This window comes from Elephantulus edwardii, unplaced genomic scaffold (assembly GCF_000299155.1).
Source record: "Elephantulus edwardii isolate Elephantulus edwardi_28Jun2011 unplaced genomic scaffold, EleEdw1.0 scaffold00039, whole genome shotgun sequence".
Lineage (NCBI taxonomy): Eukaryota > Metazoa > Chordata > Mammalia > Macroscelidea > Macroscelididae > Elephantulus > Elephantulus edwardii.
This window is the reverse complement of record NW_006399789.1, coordinates 18,264,404-18,283,560: the sequence shown is the minus strand read 5'-3', so window position 1 is coordinate 18,283,560 and position 19,157 is coordinate 18,264,404. Positions and strand designations below refer to the sequence as shown.

Below are 19,157 nucleotides of genomic sequence, written 5' to 3'. Positions count from 1 at the left end.
GCCTTGGGACAGAATAAGGGTTACGTGAGATGACCTCTCTAATATGCTTTCTGCAGTGCCTCATCCACAGAAAACACGGACTGTCATTTTTTTTTCCATTTCTAACCTTATATATGTTCATTTACCCAGACAGGCATCTTTATGTTAGTTAGAAAACTCTTCCTGAGTATGTGACTCCCTGTACCAAAGGCACGGCTGGCAGGTAGTAGATAGACTTTGTTCGGGGGGGGGGGGGGGTGTCCCTCTTAAGGATATAACCTACACATCCATATGCAATAGCCCTGGACATACAATGTATGGGTGGAACCCTTTCTTCAGTTGGCCTCTCTCATAATTCATTGCCCAGGACCAACTCATAGCTGACCCTCAGCTGGGTTTCCAAACTTGTAAACTATATGGAAGGTGATCTCCCATCATTCTCCTAAGAAGATGCTCGTGGATTCAAACCAAGAGAGAAATAGCCTTTGGCTCAATGGTGCCAGTCTCTACCGACTTCACCATCAGGACTCCACACAATGTGTGGGAGTAATCATTTCTTGGATCTGGCCTTGGTGTCCAGAAAAAAGAAATAAAAATTAAACCTAATGCTACCTAGTCGGTTATTTATATTGATAATCAGTGAAGCAAAAGATTTCCTTTTTTTAACTTAGTAAAGAAAAAAAAGCACTTTGGAAGTTTTCCTGTAAGAGATACAATATTTTGATTCCCATCACCCTTATAAGCTGCTTCACTGGGAAAGGTTGTCTATTAGCATGCATTCCATGGGCATTAAAGAACTATCACTCATGTAGTTATACAGTTCAAGGAGTTTTAATGAGTTACAGGGAGACGTTTCCAAGTAGCACAACTTTGTTTTCATTTCTGGCCATGAGATTTCATTTTTAAACAGCCAGATATGCAAGGAATGAGGGGGCAAAGGTATCATCCTCCGCCCCACACACATTTAAAAAAGCAACAGCAAACCAAAAAAGTGCTAGAGTGAACAAACACTCCACATTTCAAGAGGTGGGGGTATCTGTCACGCTTTTCCTTTATAAAAATACGTGATTAAACCTTTTAAAACTGCTCTATAAATTTTTCCCCCTAAGGAAAATAAAAATCAATGTGAAGCAATCCAATGGCCATTATGAGAGCCACTCATAAAATGTTTTAAGTAAATGTTAACAAATTTTATGAAGATTAGACTAAGTCATAGTCAGTGATATGATAATCTTAAAGGCCTTAATTCATTGCTGTCGAGTCAGCAGCAACTCGTAGCTGACCTTGCAGGGGGTTTTCTCAGGCTTTAAATCACATGGGCAAAGACTGCACATCTTTCTCCTGTGGAGCAGCTGGTGGATTTGAACCACCTGCCTTTGAGCTGGAAGTGTAGCTCTTTACCTACATATTCCAGAAATTATAGAAATTTGTTTGGATGTGTCTAATAGACACTTCAAAATCACCAGACTGACTTATTTCAAAGGCTATCACTTGAACTGTACCATCTTAATTAAAGGAACTAGGGGGCTATAGCTAACGAAGCTTGGAATTTTTAAATGTCTTTTTAACTCATTTTTGGAGGCTTGCTGAATCTCTGCACTGTGAAATTCAGAAAATGTAGGAAAATAGAAATGAAGAACAAAAAAAAAAAAAAAAGGACCATAGTCCCATTGGTAATTGAAACTCAATACTCTGTTACAATAGAAGAAATGGCACAGTGAAAATTCCTTAAAAGATAAATAATAGACATAATATGATAAAAAGGAACAAAGATTTCCAAGAATTTCCTTCAGCAATTGTCTTTAATAAAATGTGCCTTTCCTTCCCAGCCTATTGTGTTAAAATTTCCAAGACACACCTCAAATTGTACCCACAAAGAACGACGAGGCACTCAGCTCGTATCTAAGGGTTGTGTAGTGTAAATAAACCCAGCTGACCTTTAGCATGTCCCTGTTAGCATCAGGTAGGAGGATGACAAGGAGATTCAAAGCCTGCAACTGTTGCTTCTTGGTTGGAAGATCTGTAGGCAGAGTAAATATATCAGAACTCTTTCATGAACATTTTTCTTTATTTTCTGTTTTCACCTTTTAAAGAAAGAAGTTATTTGACACAAACATGACTGTGAAGTGCTAAGACACGATGGTGGAGCGGCAGGCCTGGTGGAGCATGTGTTTGTGTTGGGATCAGTAAAAGCAGCTGTCTGAGCGCACTTCCTTTCTCTCGGGATGCTCACTTCCAACTGTGATCGCTCGAAGAGCAGCCTTATGTTTGCAGACACTCACGTGTGTGCTTTGCAAAGAATTTTTAACTTTGGTCTGATGACGATTTCACGAGGAAAAGCCAGAGAAGACCAAACCTTCTATGATGGTGTCAGGGTAACTTCTTTAACAAAACCATTTGTTTCTTCTAATGATGAATGAAAAACTAGACGGTAAGAGTCTGTCAATTCTAACAGAAATTTGTAAAACAGGGCCTGGAACACAACTACATGTAGTTCTTCAATAAATGTTCATGAGATACATTAGACCCATGAATTGAAATCAATCTATCAAAAATAGCAAAAGAAAAAAAAATAGCAAAAGATGTATTATTAGGTTCGATACTCCTCATTTTCAGTAGCTAGAGATGCGTTACATCTCCTGTGTGATTTACAGCCTCAGAAAACCCACTAGAATGCTATCTACAAGATGGTTTCGACTCCATGGCAATGGAATTGGGTTATTCCATGTAAATGACCAAAACACTCTTAAACTCATTGCTCTTAAGTCGAAATCAACTGATAGCTGAATCAGCACTGGATTCCTGGAGCTGTAAATCGCACGAACACAGTGTCCATCCTTCTCCTATGGAGATGCGGGTGGATTAGAACCCCCAGAGTCACAGCCTTTGTGTTCGTAGCACCATTCCTTAATGATGAGGCCACCAGAGCTTCCTACTAAGTGATTCTCAAGGTTATTTTAAATCATTCCTGAATTTATATTATAAGGGACAAATTTGGTCCTTTAATCACATACAAAGCATGTTTGCAAAATGGCATCATTTTACCATAAAAAAGCTTAGATAAAAAAAATGTTCAATCATGTCTCCTTCAGAAATCTTCAAAAAATGTTCTGACCCCATATAACTTATGAGAACCAAATCAATGCTGCACATTTTATGAATGGTCTGTACCAATTCTTGTGGATACTTAACACATTATGGTCATAAACACTATCCCTTTTCACCATACCTGGAGTCTTAGTTTGGAATATTAATTATACAGTCACTTGAGCCTGGTTACCATGATGGTTTTGGATGCATGATTAAGAGAGAAAGGAATAAATGTCCCTGTATATAAACTTCATAATAACTCTATGTTCAATGGAAAAGAAATCAAGGACTATTAGAGGACATTCTTCTGGAGCTGGCCTGAGACCACAAAATGGCAAAGGCATAAGGAGTCCGTCACCTTCCACCAAAATGCCTGGTTCCAGGTTTCCGCTCGGCTATTCCAGAATTTAATTTCGTAGCAATTGCTGACAGACTGCCACATCCCTTTATGTTTCTCTGATAACTGTTAATCCACAGCTTCTCCAGTAAGTGTTGCTTTTAACACTTGGCAAGAAAAAATGTATCCAAGATCTTCTGTGACTCATTCTATTACAAAAGAAATGTGATGTTTCTAGGCTCTAATGCTGAAATATATTGTACTGCTTAACTGTCATACCCCTAATCTGTATTCAGAGAGAACATTCTATTACCTACTTAGTCAGAGATGTAACTTCATAAAGAGAAAGGAAAACAACATGCGACATTGGAGCAACCATCGACATCAATGAGTCAGTATGTCTAGCCCAATATAACCAATTCTCCTTGTCATAAAAACACGTCATTAAAACAAGTCATGCAGGTGGCAGTGGTCCCAGCCCTTCTCCAACGCCCACCACACTTACTTTGGACGGCCTGAAAGGCTCTGAGGTAGTCCAGCGTGAGCAGCGGCTGAGGCAGCTCCCGAATGAAGAGCTTCAGAAGACTGGCAGCATCGTGCTGCTTGACACTATCCCAAATGAAAATCCCTTCATAAAACTTTGCTTCAAGTTCTTGGCAAAGATTCTGAAAGGCAAAAGAAAAGAAAAGGAGAAAAAAAAACCCCAAAAAACAATCCCAACACAAACAAACAAAAACCCAAGCTATCAATGTGTTTCTTTTCTGGGGAATATTTGACTCAATTTCTTATAAGGAATTGAATTCTTTTAAAAACTCAAAAACCCTCCAACTCATTGCCATTGAGTAGGAAGTGACTCAGAGCTGACCCTCCACTGGCTTTCTGAAGCTGAGTGCAGCATGAGAGGAGATTGCCCATCTTTCTCCCACGAAGCTGCAGGTGAATTTTAATTGCCAGAAAGTGCCACCTTTGGATAAGCCACACAACACCAGATGGACTCAAGCACCAGAGCACCTTATTCGATAAAAAAGACGTCTGAAAGTGCCAGAGGACAATCACTCTGCTTTACCAATGGTAACTCATTGCAAAGACCAAAATATCTTAAACCTTTCAATTTTTTCCTGGATTTTAAATAGAGCTAAGACTGTAAAGGCTTCATTAAAATATTAGTAAAGACAATGCTTTCAATCTCTCTTTTATTTTTTCAAGTGGGAGAGGAGATCACCTAGACACTAGAATTATTCTTCAAATAAAAATAAATCTATATCTTAAATTAATGGCACTTAACAACACCACCAACAACCTAGAGAGAGCTCTGTGGACCTGGTGGATAGAAAGTTATGCTACTGAAAGGGGGTGATTTTGTTCTGCAGCCCTCAGGCCTAATCTTAATTGTTTTTTTTTAAACATTTTTCTAAGTGGTATATCACTGGCCTGTCCATTTTCTGTACAAAGGTAACTCGTGGTTGCTGTGATGCTAAACACTGTGACACTGATGTGTCAAATGTGATAATGGTTACCCATGGTGGACAGTGTTTGGTGGAGCTCCCTGATTAAAACAAGCTTAGAAACAGAACTGGCATCCACTTCCGAAAGAGCTTGCCTCCGGAAACTATCTGAACGTGGAGAAATGATGAAAGTTATACAAGTGTTCAGGTCTTTCATTCATAGGGTCACTATGAGTTGTCAACAACTCAACGGCACCTAACAACAACAACATATCCTAAATTGAATAACAACAACAGCAATATATTGTTGTGTACCATCCATTCAGAACCAACCCATAGCTGATCCTCCAGTGTGTTTTCAGAGGCAATAAATGGCATTGGAGGAGAGTGCCCATCTTTCTTTCATGGAGCAGCTGATGGATTTGAACCACATTCCTTTGGGTTGGCAGCCCAACTCCTTACCACTAAGCCACAATACAATACACCAGAAAAACCACATAATGCATTTCATAAGGCTAGAGTAGAAATCCAGAGTAGATGATGACTATCTTTGATTCATCACCTCTGGAAATGAAAAACCAAATCCTATAGCAAATGAGGCATTTAAAAAAAAAATCAATACACCTGCCTTAAACGCATCAGCTGTTAGTGACATAGCCATTCTGTTGCCAGCTGTAGACGTGGGTTGAACTGATGTAGGATTAGAAATACCCAGTTCATTTACTCCAAGAGCTCAATAAAAATGTGCCAGGTAAATTATTACTAATAAATCAATTTAGCTTGGAAATTACTATTTTCTGTAAGCTTTTCACTGTGGCACAAATCCTAGCCATTAGAAATTCATCCAATTTTCTATCAATTTCTCATATTATTTAAAACAGTTCTCCTCAAAGAATGCTTTTTTTTTTATCAAAATAATGAGCTCACTACAGATTTTTCTCCCAAGCCCAGCCACAAACCTGTGTCCTAATAACTTTGTAATTAACAGAATACATGAAAATGATAGAAGAAACAGAGGAGAGATGTCAGGAAAACAGAGGAAAGATAACCAAAAATTGTACATATTATCTTTAAATTATTTATAAAAGACCAGCTGCTGCATAATTTTGTGTGTGACAACAGGCTGGGTTGAGGGGGGGAGCCAGCTGAATCCACTTAATTGGGCTTTTTAGAAATCTCACTTAGTTGAACTTGTCCTTTGGACAGCCTTCCTGTGATAAAGTAAAATCCACATTATACTCACAGTTCTGTATAAAAGTAAACATATGTTTATTACCTCTGTTGAGCTGGCCGCCACGCTCTGCTGGGGAGGGCCAGACTAGAGCACTCTGAACAATGAGCTTTCTGATACTGGAAATATGAAATCATGCGACCTATTTCTGAAGAGTACCATATTTGCACACAAATAAAATGTACATTCTATTGTGTGGAGGGGTTTTAATTGCATTCTTTTTGCTAACTCCAAATGAATTATTTTTGATAAATAAACTATGCTGTTCAAACAAAACAAGGTGTTTTTTAAAATCAGCACAGTATTCTTATAAAAATACCTCCAAGAAGAGGGCTCAGTTGGAAATCTAACGTAAAACTCATGTGATATTTGAATGAAAATACAGTCTTTCCTTGAGGAAAATGTACTTGTTAACACAAAGTATTCCAGAATCATACCTAATGTCCTCTAGTGGCTGGAGGCGAAGGTTCCATGTTGCTGTGCTATTGAGTTGAGTAGGAATCATAACATCCCTAAAAACAGCCGACTTGAGCCCTGCCCTATCCTGTACCAGTGTCATCATCTCTGACACACTACAGTGCCCTGCTGAAGTCACCATGTCAACCTATCTCATTGGGAGTCTTCCACCGGGGGTCTTCCCAGCCTTCACTGGCCTTCCATCATCCCAAGGATGATGTCCCTTTAGGCATTAGTAAATGAAATGAGACAAAGGCAAGTTCTCAAAATTCCAGACATGCCCAAAATCTTTATTCATCCCAGATACATACCCAACCCAGTGTGCAAGCTGAAACTTGTAAGCAGGGTCTATCAGGTTACCCAAACACTATTAAACTGTGATCATCATATTGGAAGAGGTACGTATAGAAGCCCTAGCTAGAAGAAACTTCTCTAAATAAGCAGATGTTGCAAAACTGTGCAACATATGCATAACAATACCAATCCTGGTGACATTAGAACACAGTCACTGAGAAGGACAGGGAGCACACACGAAGAGCTGCTGTGCCAAGTTCTAGTTTAAGTCTGAAACAAATGGGCAGACTCTTATTTATTCATATCATGAGATGACTTATTTATCAGCTCTGCTTCCTATTCCAGTTTCTCTTGGATATTCACATCCAACAAGACAATGCATTGGATGTGCAGTGATAGGTGCTAGCTCAGTTTAGAGATGAAGTGGAATTAGGGAAGCAGCTTGGATAACAGAGACAGTTAATGACCTTTCCTAGACACATTTTCCATAGAGCTACCCTTCCAAATGTTCTTGTCCCTTTAAAAATGCAAATCTCCTGGGAGGCACATCATTATGCATTAAGAACACCTGTAGGGTAATTCCACCTTGATCCTCTATGCATGGGAAATTTGATTCCCACAACAGGAGTTGGAAAAAGCAAGGAAACCAGGGTGACACACTGTACAAGAGGAGAAGAGGAAAGAAAATACCATCCAGAAAGAGGGGAAAATAATTGGAGAGATAGTTGTTGTTGGAGGTGCTGTTAAGTCCATTACAATTTAAAGGGACCCTGTGACTAACAGATCTGAATCTTGCTCTATCCTCTGTCATCCTTATCATCTCTTATATACTTGAGTTACTGATATATACCACAATGCCAGTCTACCTTGTTGAGGGTCTTCCGCTCCTCCACTGTCGACATTTTTAAGTATGATGTCTTTTCCAAAGCCTGCCCTCTCCTAACAACATGCCCAAAGTATCTGAGGTGAAGTTTCCCCATCCTCGCCTCTATAGTGTATGTGCCTGTACTTTTCCCGAAGATAGACTTGATTGTTCTCTTGGGGGTCCGTCGAAGAGTCAGTGCCTTTCTCCACACCACAACTCAAAGGCATCAATTCTACTTCTGTTATCTTCAGCCATTGTCTAACTTTCAGATGCACAGCATGGATTTGAAAAGGCCAGGGCTTGCATTAGGTGAATCTTAGTCTTTAAACTGACATCCTTGCCCTTTGGTACTCTGGAGAGGTTCTGGACAGCACATTTTTATGGGTTCACTTCACCTCTTTCACAAGCCATGCTGCTCTAAACCCGGTGAGAAAAAAAAGGCAAAGGCACACAAAAAGGAGCTTAACTCAGACAAGGATCTGAGAGTGTCTCATTTTACCAGCTCAAAAGTCTTGTGACATACTTGTTTGGGGATGTCTATCAAAGTTCCTAAGTCTGCTTATCTGGAAGAATTCCTGATAGAGCTTTTGTTCTCTTTTATGTCAACAGAAGGGAGCTCTGGTGGTTTAGTGGTAAGAAACTGTGCTGCAATCCCAAAGGCATGTGGTTCAAATCCATCTCTTGCTGTGCAAATATCTGCCTCTGAAAATCCACTGGAGGTTCAGCTATGGGTTGGTTCCAAGTCAACAGCACACACTACCAACAACAAATCAACTGACACAACTCAAACTGACTTAATCTACCATCAAAACAAAACTAGTTACCCTCCAGTTAATTCAGATGGATTCAAGGGTGGAGTTTCCCTGCATGAGGTTTGCAATGACTGAGATCTTCCATGGTGCTTCTGCACAGACTCAAACCACCAGCATTTCAGCCAGTGGCTGTGTTCTCACGCATCTGTGCCACCAGGGCTGCCCTTCCCAACTCTCAACAAACATTTCAATCACCATGTTGCTTTGCTCACCAGAATAAAGAAATGACCCTTGAATTTTGTTTGTTTACTTTTGTTCCTATTTTCTCCTCCTAACAGTACACTGAGTCCGGAGACTAAGGTGCACCTGATCCAGGCCATGGTCTTCACAATCACTTGCTTTGCATCAGAGAACTAGACAATGAGTAGCCATGATAGAAAGAAAATAGATGCTTTTGAGCTGTGGTGCTGGAGAAGAATATTGAATATATCATGGACTGCTAGGAGAACAGTTCATCCTGGAGAGGGTGAAGCCAGGCTGCTCCTTGGAGGCAAGAAATCTGAGGCTTCTGTCTGACATACTTTGGACATGTTGCAAGGCGGGATCAGTTTTTGGAGAGGGAAGTCATGCTTGGAGGGTGGAGGAACAGTACAAGAGAGGAAGACCCCTGATGAGATGAATTGATTCAATGACTGGGGTAATCAGGATAGGTATATCAGAGACAATAAAGTTGGCACAGGACAGAGTAGGTTTCAGGGCTGTTGCACATAGGATCGCAATAAGTCACAAGTGACTCAATGGCGCCTAACAACAACACTGATTACAATTATTTGCACATTTATGTATCACAGTTTTAATGTAGGTAATGTAGTAGTTTCAAAATACTGAAGTATACAAACAGAACTGGAGGTAAAAAAAAAAAAATGAAATATAAACTGACTTTTAGCCAATCTTAAAGTTGTTCTTTCACCCATTTTTCCAGCAGTGGAGGACAAATGAGGAGAGTAAGTTAGCTTTGCATGTATAATTAAATAATAACATGTTACATTAGTTAGATTACCTTGATTCTCATGGCAGCTCCAGGTATTCGTAAGAGACCTTCAGTTTCCAAACCGCCCTTCTCGATTTGAGAAATCAGCTGTGTATAAACAGAACACTCTGATTTTGGTATTCATAACAGGTACAATTCCAAATTCAACATCTGTTTCATATATAAATAAATGAAACCTGATTACAATGACACACAAATTGAAGTTTATGAGGTTTTGTATGCTATTGCAGCAACACTATTCTTTAAACCTACAAGTTCCCAAACTTTAGTTATAATTTAGAAGAAAGGTATTATTCTCCTTTATAACTGAAATGTACTATTTCCGACAACACCTGTGACAGTGCAAACATCAAAGAAAACATTCACTTTTTAAAAGCAATATAGAATATTCATTCCTTCCATTTTCCCAGAAACATTCATTCTTCAATCAAGATAATCTTTTTTCAGTTACTGTGTTTGCCTATCTATATCTTGGTTTTAGTTTGTTAAAAAAATATTTAAAATATAAAGTAGAAAATTCTTTGAAAACATTCATGTTTAGGTCTTTAAGCTTTAAGTGGCAAAGACATTTGTAAAAAGCCTTTTTTATCCCCATAGGACTTTACGAACCTTGCTACTTGGCTCTCTTCAAAATCGGCGTAAAATAACAAGTATTGTTGTTGTGTGTCCTCGAGTCAGAACCAAATCATAGCCGACCCTTCAGTGGGTTTTCAGAGGCATTTTAATCTCACAGGTGGAGAGACTGTTCATCTTTCTCCCTTGGTGGATTCAAATTGCATGCCTTTGGAATGGCAGCACAGCTACTTATGAGTAGCTCCCTTAAAATATTAAGTATAGGGTATTGTTGGTTTTGGTTTGTTTGTTTTAGAAACCATAAATCAAATGGTAACAATTAATGACAAACTGTTGGACTCTGAGAAGATAAAGTAATACTTAGTTTCTTGGCAAGCTTTGGTCTTAAATTGGAATATTAATTCCTTTGGCAGTACACGAAGATCTTCAAGATGTGCTCTGCTATGCTAGGGAAACCAACCTTTGTGTTCTTAACTGAAATACGAAGCATGCATTAGCATGACACAGATCTTCCATTCTGCCCATCCATTCTTCTTTCCCAATAGTCTTCTTACACTTTATGAAAGACACACACACACTTCACATAGTCTGACTCTGACAATAATACTCGGCATACCCTAGAGTGTAAACTCTTTTACAGAGCACAGAACTCCCCACAGAAAACCAACACATTGCCATCAAATCTATTTCAACTCAGAACAGCCTTCCAGCAGATTTTTTAGGCAACAGATCTTTACAGGAAAAGATTGCCCATCTTTCTCCTGAGGAGTGAATGGTGGGTCTCAACTGCAAACCTTATGGATAAGAACACCAAAGGAATTTAAAGTTTTTCTCTCTTTTTTTTTTTTAATTTTATTTTTTCAGGGAAGCCTCCTTTAATGATTGACTAAGACTTAATAAGCTCCATAGAGCTAAACTCCTTTTTATCTTGCTTTCTGTTAATCGAAATGTGAAGCATTTAAACGAGGACTTTTGACCTGTGTAGATACACAGGCATCAGATATATTGTTTCACACAGAAACTTGAAAGGTTGATTTTTTTTTTTTCAATGACTATATATAATTTCCAAATGATACACTGATCTTAAGAAACTCTGGTAAGACTTCAGTAAAGAGTATTTTCAAAATTACTCCACGGTTTTATTCCTAGCTAGAAAGAGAAATATCTTTGGCTCATCAAAGCAGTCTATAACTCTTATAAAATTTAACTGGAATATTTTTCAGGACTTCAAATTTCAATTTAACACTAGATAAAACACCTCATAAAAAGTTTTACAAGAAGTTATTTTAGATTAAGCAGGCATTTTTCAATAAAGGATTTAATACCAAATAATACCATATAAAATGTATTCAATGCACTGGCAACTTAATCCTAGTTCATTTTATAAAATATTTACTACGTTTCAATCTTCAGTTAAAAAATAAAATTACATCCTAGAGACCGGAAAAATTACTTTTCAGTATTTTGTGTTTCTCATTTTCATTAAGTATAAAGAAAATACTGATTATGATTTCTAAATGATGAAATGGAAGTAATTTATGGCTTTTCCATGTATGTTTTATTAATCTCAAAAATTGAATATAGCACTGAAAAAGATATATATCTACAGACTGAAGGAGTGCCATTATATCCTCTTATATTTCTCACTTGGAAAATAGTATCCCAAGTTATCAAGACATATCTCAATATTAGCTATTATTAAAATATAAATGTGCAATATGATAAATACTATCTAGTTTTTTAACTGGTTATACATAGAAGTAGAAAATAACTATTGATCCATATATTTTAATCATGCTACTTTTAGTTAAGGGAGACCTCTTGTGCTTAACCAGCTGGGAAGCTCACAAAAGGTTAGAGGTTCAAACCCACCTGCTAATCACCGGGATAGAGAAGAGGCAGTTAATTCACCTTGTAAAGTACAGTCTGATCACTAGTTTTCATGGCATTTCTCTTGAATTTAAAATTAATTCAAACAGTTTGGATACAAATTATGTCCGATCCGGCTGATTCGTTTGGCAAGGAGACATGCTAATTAGTTAAGAAAGTAGATTTTTCTTCCCGCAGATAAAAATCAATAATATTTCTGTTTTCCCAAATGTTTCTGATATTTATAATGCTTTAAACAATGTGCTTCTGATCATAAAAATAAAATCCAAAATATATTATCAGTAATAATGAACCTTTCTGTAAGTCAGTAGTTTCTAATTATTTCTATTCAACAAAACTTAAAGACATAACAGATTTGTCAGCTGATAGGTTAAAAAATATTCTCATGCAAGATCACAGTTTTACTTCTAGGTGTGTGTGTGTGTGTGTGTGTGTGAAATTTTTAAAAGTATCTACTTCACTTTATTCCTTATAGAAGTAAATTGTTTTGGTTCTTATAATAATAAAAATTAAAAGTAGAATTAGACATTGTTGATGTAAATCTAAGAATAATAATATTCATTATAAAGTCACTTAAAAACAATATTCACTTTAAAGTCATATTACCTCATTAAATTTTATGCATATTTCCAACTTTACTATTACTTTTCAAAGTTTGTATATATTGACTCATGTACATTAAAATGATATAGACAATTTTAAAAGAAATATTAACAGAAATAGGTTAGAAATATTTTAAAATGTAATATTTCATTTAGAAATGTGTGTGACATAAAAAGAATGGTAAATGTCAGTTAAAAAATAATAAAGCATGTTAGAATGGAGTTCTATGGAAGAAAAGAAAAGAAACAAAAATATAAGTCCAAGGAAAAGCAAAAATGACCCAGAATTTCCCACCGATAAAGAAGAGTCCGAGTGCATATATGAACTCTGGTGGCAAAGTGTTAAATATGTGTCTGCTAACCAAAAAGGTACACAGTTTGAGCCTCTTAGCAGCTCAACAGAAGACGTGGCAGTCTGTTTCTAGGAAGACTATAGCAATAGAAACCAAATGACACAGTTGTGTTTTATTGCAGTGGGTCATTCTGACTTGGAATGTCATTGACAGCAGTGGGTTTGGTTTTGGTTTTGTTTGTATATATTTTAAAAGAATGATGGTGAAAACCACATCAATGTTAACTAAGGTCTTTGGATTCTACTGGATGTTTTTAAAAGAATGATGTTAAGAGTCTTATTCCAAAATGCCCACATTTTTTATATGTCAGAATTTTATCTTTTGTATCTAGATCAATTGTCAAATTAAAAACCTGTAACTGAACACATGTATTTAAAAAATCCATTTAAAAAATCTAATGACTGCATCAAAAATCAACATTATCTGTGTATGTTCACCAAATAATTTTTTTAATAAGGAAAATAAAAAAAATTCATTTCTTCCCAAAAAAAGTTCAAAGACATTGACTCAGGAGACACAAGAAGGTTTGAAAAGTAAAACCAACAGTAAGGAAATTAGATGCAGCCTGATTTACAACCGAATTCACCCCCAAAATAAGTATTTCTCAATTTATTTTAAAGGCAAGGAACCTGCAATTCAGAAATATTGAGAAATTATCCAACATTCAATACTAACAGTCATGCCAAAATTATTCTGGACAATCAAGAAGACCATATGCATGAAGAAGACAACTATAGATACTACAAAACTATAAATACATTAGTTGTTGGGTTAACATAACCAAACGTTAGAGGCAGCCAAGGATAACTCCAAGATAACTGACTTAAATGACTCAAATGATCAAGATATCATTTGAAGAAAACACCAAAGGATTTCAGAGAGGATGATTTCACAGGGCCAGGGCTCTGATGGCCTAGTGTCAAGGAGTTGTACTCCCAACTCAAAAGTGCACAGTTCAAATCAACCAGCTGCTCCACAGGAGAAAGATGAGTATTCTCCCATGCCCCTGAAAACCCTCCAGAGTCAGCTATGGGTCAGATATAATTTAAAAACACTTAACAATAAACTTTACAAGGAGACAAAAGGATTGTTTCCACTCATTTAACTTTGCTGAGATCTTGAGTTTGGACACCAATCAACCTTCAAAGTTCCCCATGCTCATGCTTGCGATCTCTAGAAATTTCAGATGTCAGTTCACGACCTATTTAATTCTAGAAGTCATGAGGAGAGGGAAGCAAACTGCTTTTCTTGCTGTGCACTGGTTGGTTATTATCACATATAATCTGTTCCCAACAAAGATAACTCAGAGGTTGGACTGAAATGTTTATATTACCATGGATAATCTCCTTATGAATAATTGAATGTTGACTATACAAGTGACTCAATAGTTTAGCAATCATTTTCTAATTCTATTTTATGGTTTCTTTACCTACTTTGGAAGTCAGCCCTGGTAAATTAAATTGGACATCCTTGCTGTAAATAGGAAAGCTCAGGAAATACATAGAGGCATAAAATATTCATGAGGCTTCAATTCCCTCGAAATTTATAAGCGGTTCCCTCTACCATGTATTATAGAACTGAAATCTCAATTATACAAAGCCAGCTAATATAAGGCAGGAAAATGATGCCAGGTAATCACAGTTAAAGTAATAGCATAGAGAACATCACCATGAAATAAAAATTATGAGCCCTTGAAACAAATTTGTTTCCTGAATAGAAAATCAAAGTACAAAATAAAAGAGCATATAAAGTAGAAAACTATATTGTGATAGTAGGAATGTATTAAAACAAACAAACAAAAAAAACCCCAAAACAAACCCAATATAAAAACCACCAAAAACCTGACTCAAGAACCTCTATTAGCTAAACACTCCAACCTACTTACTTTTTGAAAGATCAAGGGTATTCGAGTTCCTGGTACTTTTCTCTGATCTTGCTCTAGCAATACTGTCAATGGAACACCAAAGAGGCCAGAATCTACAAAGAGGAAATAAAATTGCTTCATTTCCTTCTAGTCATGAAGTATAAACAAAATTTCTATTTTAGATTGCTTGCATGCAAAATTTGTATACATTGTGTTTCACACTTTCCTTTATTCATATTGTGTTTCACATAATCATGCCCATACAGTGTGTTTTATAGCACCAACCCTCATTGAATTGTGCCCATCATTAGCCTGGCTGTTCGTGTCCCTGATGAATCTTTCCCATTTCCTTTACCCCTTCCCTGCACCCATCAAATTGTGTGACCCTGTGATTTCTCCTTTCCCATTCTTTTAAAGCTTAAGATTTCTTACATGATAATTCAGTCAAATGCGTATGTATTGAAAACCTACTCAGTGAATGATGCTGTCTGGAAGCTGTTATGAAAAAAAGCTCAAAGAAAAACTCTGGCCCTGTCAAAGTTGGAAGTGACTCAGTGTGTTTGGTTTAGGGTTACAGGGCAGTACAGCAAGAAAAGACAAGCAAACAACTGATAGCAAATAAACACTAAAATAATTAACACAGTGTAAATGGCCACACCAAAGATAGTAGGCTGTGGGAGTACATGTTGTTGTTGTTATGTGCTGTCGAGTCACCTGCAACTCATAGTGACCTTATGTACAACAGCCCTAAACCCTGCTCTATCCTGTGCCAATCTCACTGTCTGTGACACAACTACCCCAATCGTGGAATCAATCCACCTCATAGAAGGTCTTCCCCTCCTGTACTGTCCCTCAACCCCCCAAGCATGATGTCCTTCTCCAAGGATTGGTTCCTCCTTGCAACTTGTCCAATGTATGTCAGACGAAGCTTCAGAATCCTTGCCTCCAAGGAGCAGCCTGGTTTAGCCCTCTCTAGAATGGACCTGTTAGTTTTCTTAGCAGTCCCTGGTATATTCATTAAAAAATATAATCAAATTAAAAGTCTTAACCTAAATCAATACCACGTATTTTTCCCACATTGAAATTACACATAACAAAATACATTAACCAAACATCTGCTTTTTGAGAAATCTGTCAACATTATAATCTTGTTCTGTAACTGCTTTTTTTAAACAATTATAGTAGTTGTTTTGTATACCGTCAAGTTAGAACTGACTCCATGGGGTTTTCAGAAGCAGTAAAGTGCACAAGAGGAGACAGTTGTCTTCTCCTGCAGAACAGTTGATACATTGTAAACATGACCTTTGGGTTGGCATTGAAACTTCTTATCACTAAGCCACCAAAGTGCCCCAAAGTTACCGTAGGCATCATATTGTTTTAACTTAAATCTGCATTTTTACATAATTGTTATTAAATCCATAAGCAATGGAAGATAAAAAATTATGACTGTTCTAAATGAAAATCATATTCCTTGAGTTTGGTATGAGCAAAGTTTCTACCACTACACCTATTCCATTTCTATTCCTGAGCATAGAAGTGACAATGAATATTTTCTCTACAACAAACATTAATAGGTTAGATGTACAAATCAATAGCAATCCTAGGAAAGGAAATCATCTTATTATATGAGACTACATATTAGAAATCTTGACAATCACGTTATCATTTAAAAGAATGCCAATAACAGCATAGAAGAGAAGATATAATCCTCAAGAATGCTAGAAATGTATAAGATAAATATATTGGCTAAAATACATATCCATAAAAGACAGGGGAAATCTATTCTATTAACAGTGATACACTTAATAAAAATGACTTGGTATTTCTTTCTTAGCTCTGGTAGTCTAGTGGCAAGAAGATCTGCTGCAATCCCAAAGGCACACAGTTCAAGTCCAGCAGCTACTCCGTGGGAGGATGGGCAATCTCCTCTCAGGCAATTAAATGCTTCTGAAAACCCACTGGAGGGTCAGTTATGGATTGGTCCTGACACTATGGTACACAACAACCACAATAACAACAGCATTTCTCTCTCAGATGAAATACTAAAAGATAACATTTAAAAAAAAAATACAACACCTCTTTTAAGCAATGAGTCAATAAATACCTTTATTTTATATTTGGAAAGGGTTTTGTCATGGCCTTCAAAAAAGGCACCTGAACTCATCATTACACATAATGGAGTGTGGAAAAACCACTCAAAGGACCTGAGCACACACAAAGACACTATGGAGCTCAGCACAGAGCAGAAGACCTAGGGGAAGGCACACGTTGGCATTACAGAGAAATTACCTCTAAAACACAAATCAAGCAAATGCTTATCTTTGCTAAGGTTACCATAGCAACCTAACAATTCTCTTGGTTTCTCTTTAGGAGATATATCTTCAAGGTTAAGCAAGAGGACAGAGATTTCTAAACAGTAAAACTTTGTCTACAGAGAATTATTTGGATTTTGGAGCCAATATAATCTAGGAAAGCCAAAAATGAACTGGTGTTTGTCCTTTTATCATATTTCAAAAGATGTATTCTGGATAAAGCAAGCTCTCCATAAAGTCAAAATGACACCAACTCATAATGAGAACAACTTAATGGTGTTGTGTACCACAACAGCATGTTCTTAGTAGAGTACAGGATGTATTTGCAAGACAAAGTTGATGATGGTTGAACAAATGAAAAGACTACCCATTAGCTGAATCTCCTTCCAGATGAACAAACAAAAGTAATCATCCAGGTTCAACATCTGAAAGTCATTTCTTAAGATCTGATTTTGAAAAGAAATTAACTAGATCTTTTTAAATTATATGCTTTTCAGTGGAGAAAACATGTGAGCTAAGAATAGTCTTGGAATTTACTTCCACAGGAATTAGATTTTTATTATTCTTTCTCTTCTACAGTCTAGTTGATGTGTGCTTTCATCTAGTTACATTTTTTTTTACAGTAGAAAATAAAAATTTTATTTTAAAAAATAAAGTCAAAAAGGGAAAAAATCATTAGTGGATAAAATGATTTCCCTTAGTTTTGTCAACTTGAATTTAATGTTTTTCCTCAGATAAATATGTCCCATTACACTTAAATAATTTTTGTATCAGAGATTTAGATGTTCCAAAGGTTTGTTTATTCTGTGGATATTTTCAACTTCCAAGACTATGGACAAAATCCAAGCCCATCCTTTCTATGTTAGCAGACCAGTTTTCATTGCAAGATTACCTTTTGTCTTGATTTTCACAGCTTTTTCTTGTTTCAGTTCAACACCCAGTACATCATAGAGGGCAGTCAACTCAATTAGAGCTAAATGGTAAACTTTCTTCATGTCCTGGGGCGCCAGGTCACCGATTCTTGTGGTACCCGTTTTGTCTTTTGGCAATCTGAAACTCTGACAAAAACATCATTAATATAATAAAGGTTTACAGAATCCACCTCACTCAGAACAACTATGAGATTTCATTTCACCCCAGTAAGAATATAAAAATTTAACAGAACAGCAAGCAACAAATATTGGCAAGATTGTGGAGAAACTGGAACCCTTATTCACTGTTGGTGGGAGTTTAAAATGGTGCAACCACTGTGGAAGGCGGTATGGCGCTTTCTCAAAAAATTGCAAATAGAGATACCATTTGACCCAGCAATTCCACTACTGAGAATATACCCCAAAGAGACCATAACTGATACCCAAGCAGATATATGCACACCCATGTTTATCGTGGCTTTGTTCACAATAGCAAGGAGTTGGAAACAACCTAAGTGCCCATCAACAAATGAATGGATAGAGAAACTGTGGTATATTCACACAATGGAATACTACACTGCATTGAAAAACAAGAACTCATGGAATAGTATTCAAAATAGGTAACCCTGGAGGGCATTACGCTGAGTGAAATATCTCAGTCAAAAAAGGACAAATACTGAATGGTGCCACTGTGGTAAAACAAGACTGACGTCAGTTTGGGGGGAGACTGAGAAAGATGGGTAAATAATGTATACTGCATTGAAACAGATGAGGGAGAAAACTGTTTAAAAGGGATATGTGATTAGGTATTTTTGTCATGACAGGAGTCTAGAATGAAGGCTGCATAGTGGAGTGGACCTGGGGGGAGGCACTGTAAAACAATGAAAGAATTTCTCTTTTACTTTTCAAAGAAAAAAGAGTGTATTGGAGAGTAAGGGGCAAGGAGAAAAGTGCAACAATGAATGAAGGAAATTCAAAGTCTGTAAATTTTCACTGAAATTAATAATAAAAAAAATTTTAAAAATAACTAAAAAATAATTTAAAAAAGAGTACACCCCACCCTCTTTTTTTAATGAAAGGAGAAGTTACACTCAGAATAGGTGGCAAAGAAAACTAGAGCTGGATTTCTCTTGTCAGAATTAATCCCAATGC

At 36.8% G+C, this 19,157-nt stretch overlaps 1 protein-coding gene across 1 annotated transcript in view; it reads right to left on the bottom strand.

Annotated features, from left to right (window-relative positions):
• ARHGAP18 (Rho GTPase activating protein 18) overlaps positions 1–19,157 on the bottom strand; it is a 212,631-nt gene that overhangs the window by 39,750 nt on the left and 153,724 nt on the right. Inside the window, exons 6-10 of the mRNA XM_006885031.1 lie at positions 17,987–18,152; positions 14,804–14,895; positions 9,510–9,587; positions 3,912–4,071; positions 1,917–1,999 (exon numbers count right to left, since the gene is read on the bottom strand). Of these exons, the coding sequence (XP_006885093.1) occupies positions 1,917–1,999; positions 3,912–4,071; positions 9,510–9,587; positions 14,804–14,895; positions 17,987–18,152 (579 nt within the window). The remainder of the gene's footprint in view (positions 1–1,916; positions 2,000–3,911; positions 4,072–9,509; positions 9,588–14,803; positions 14,896–17,986; positions 18,153–19,157) is intronic.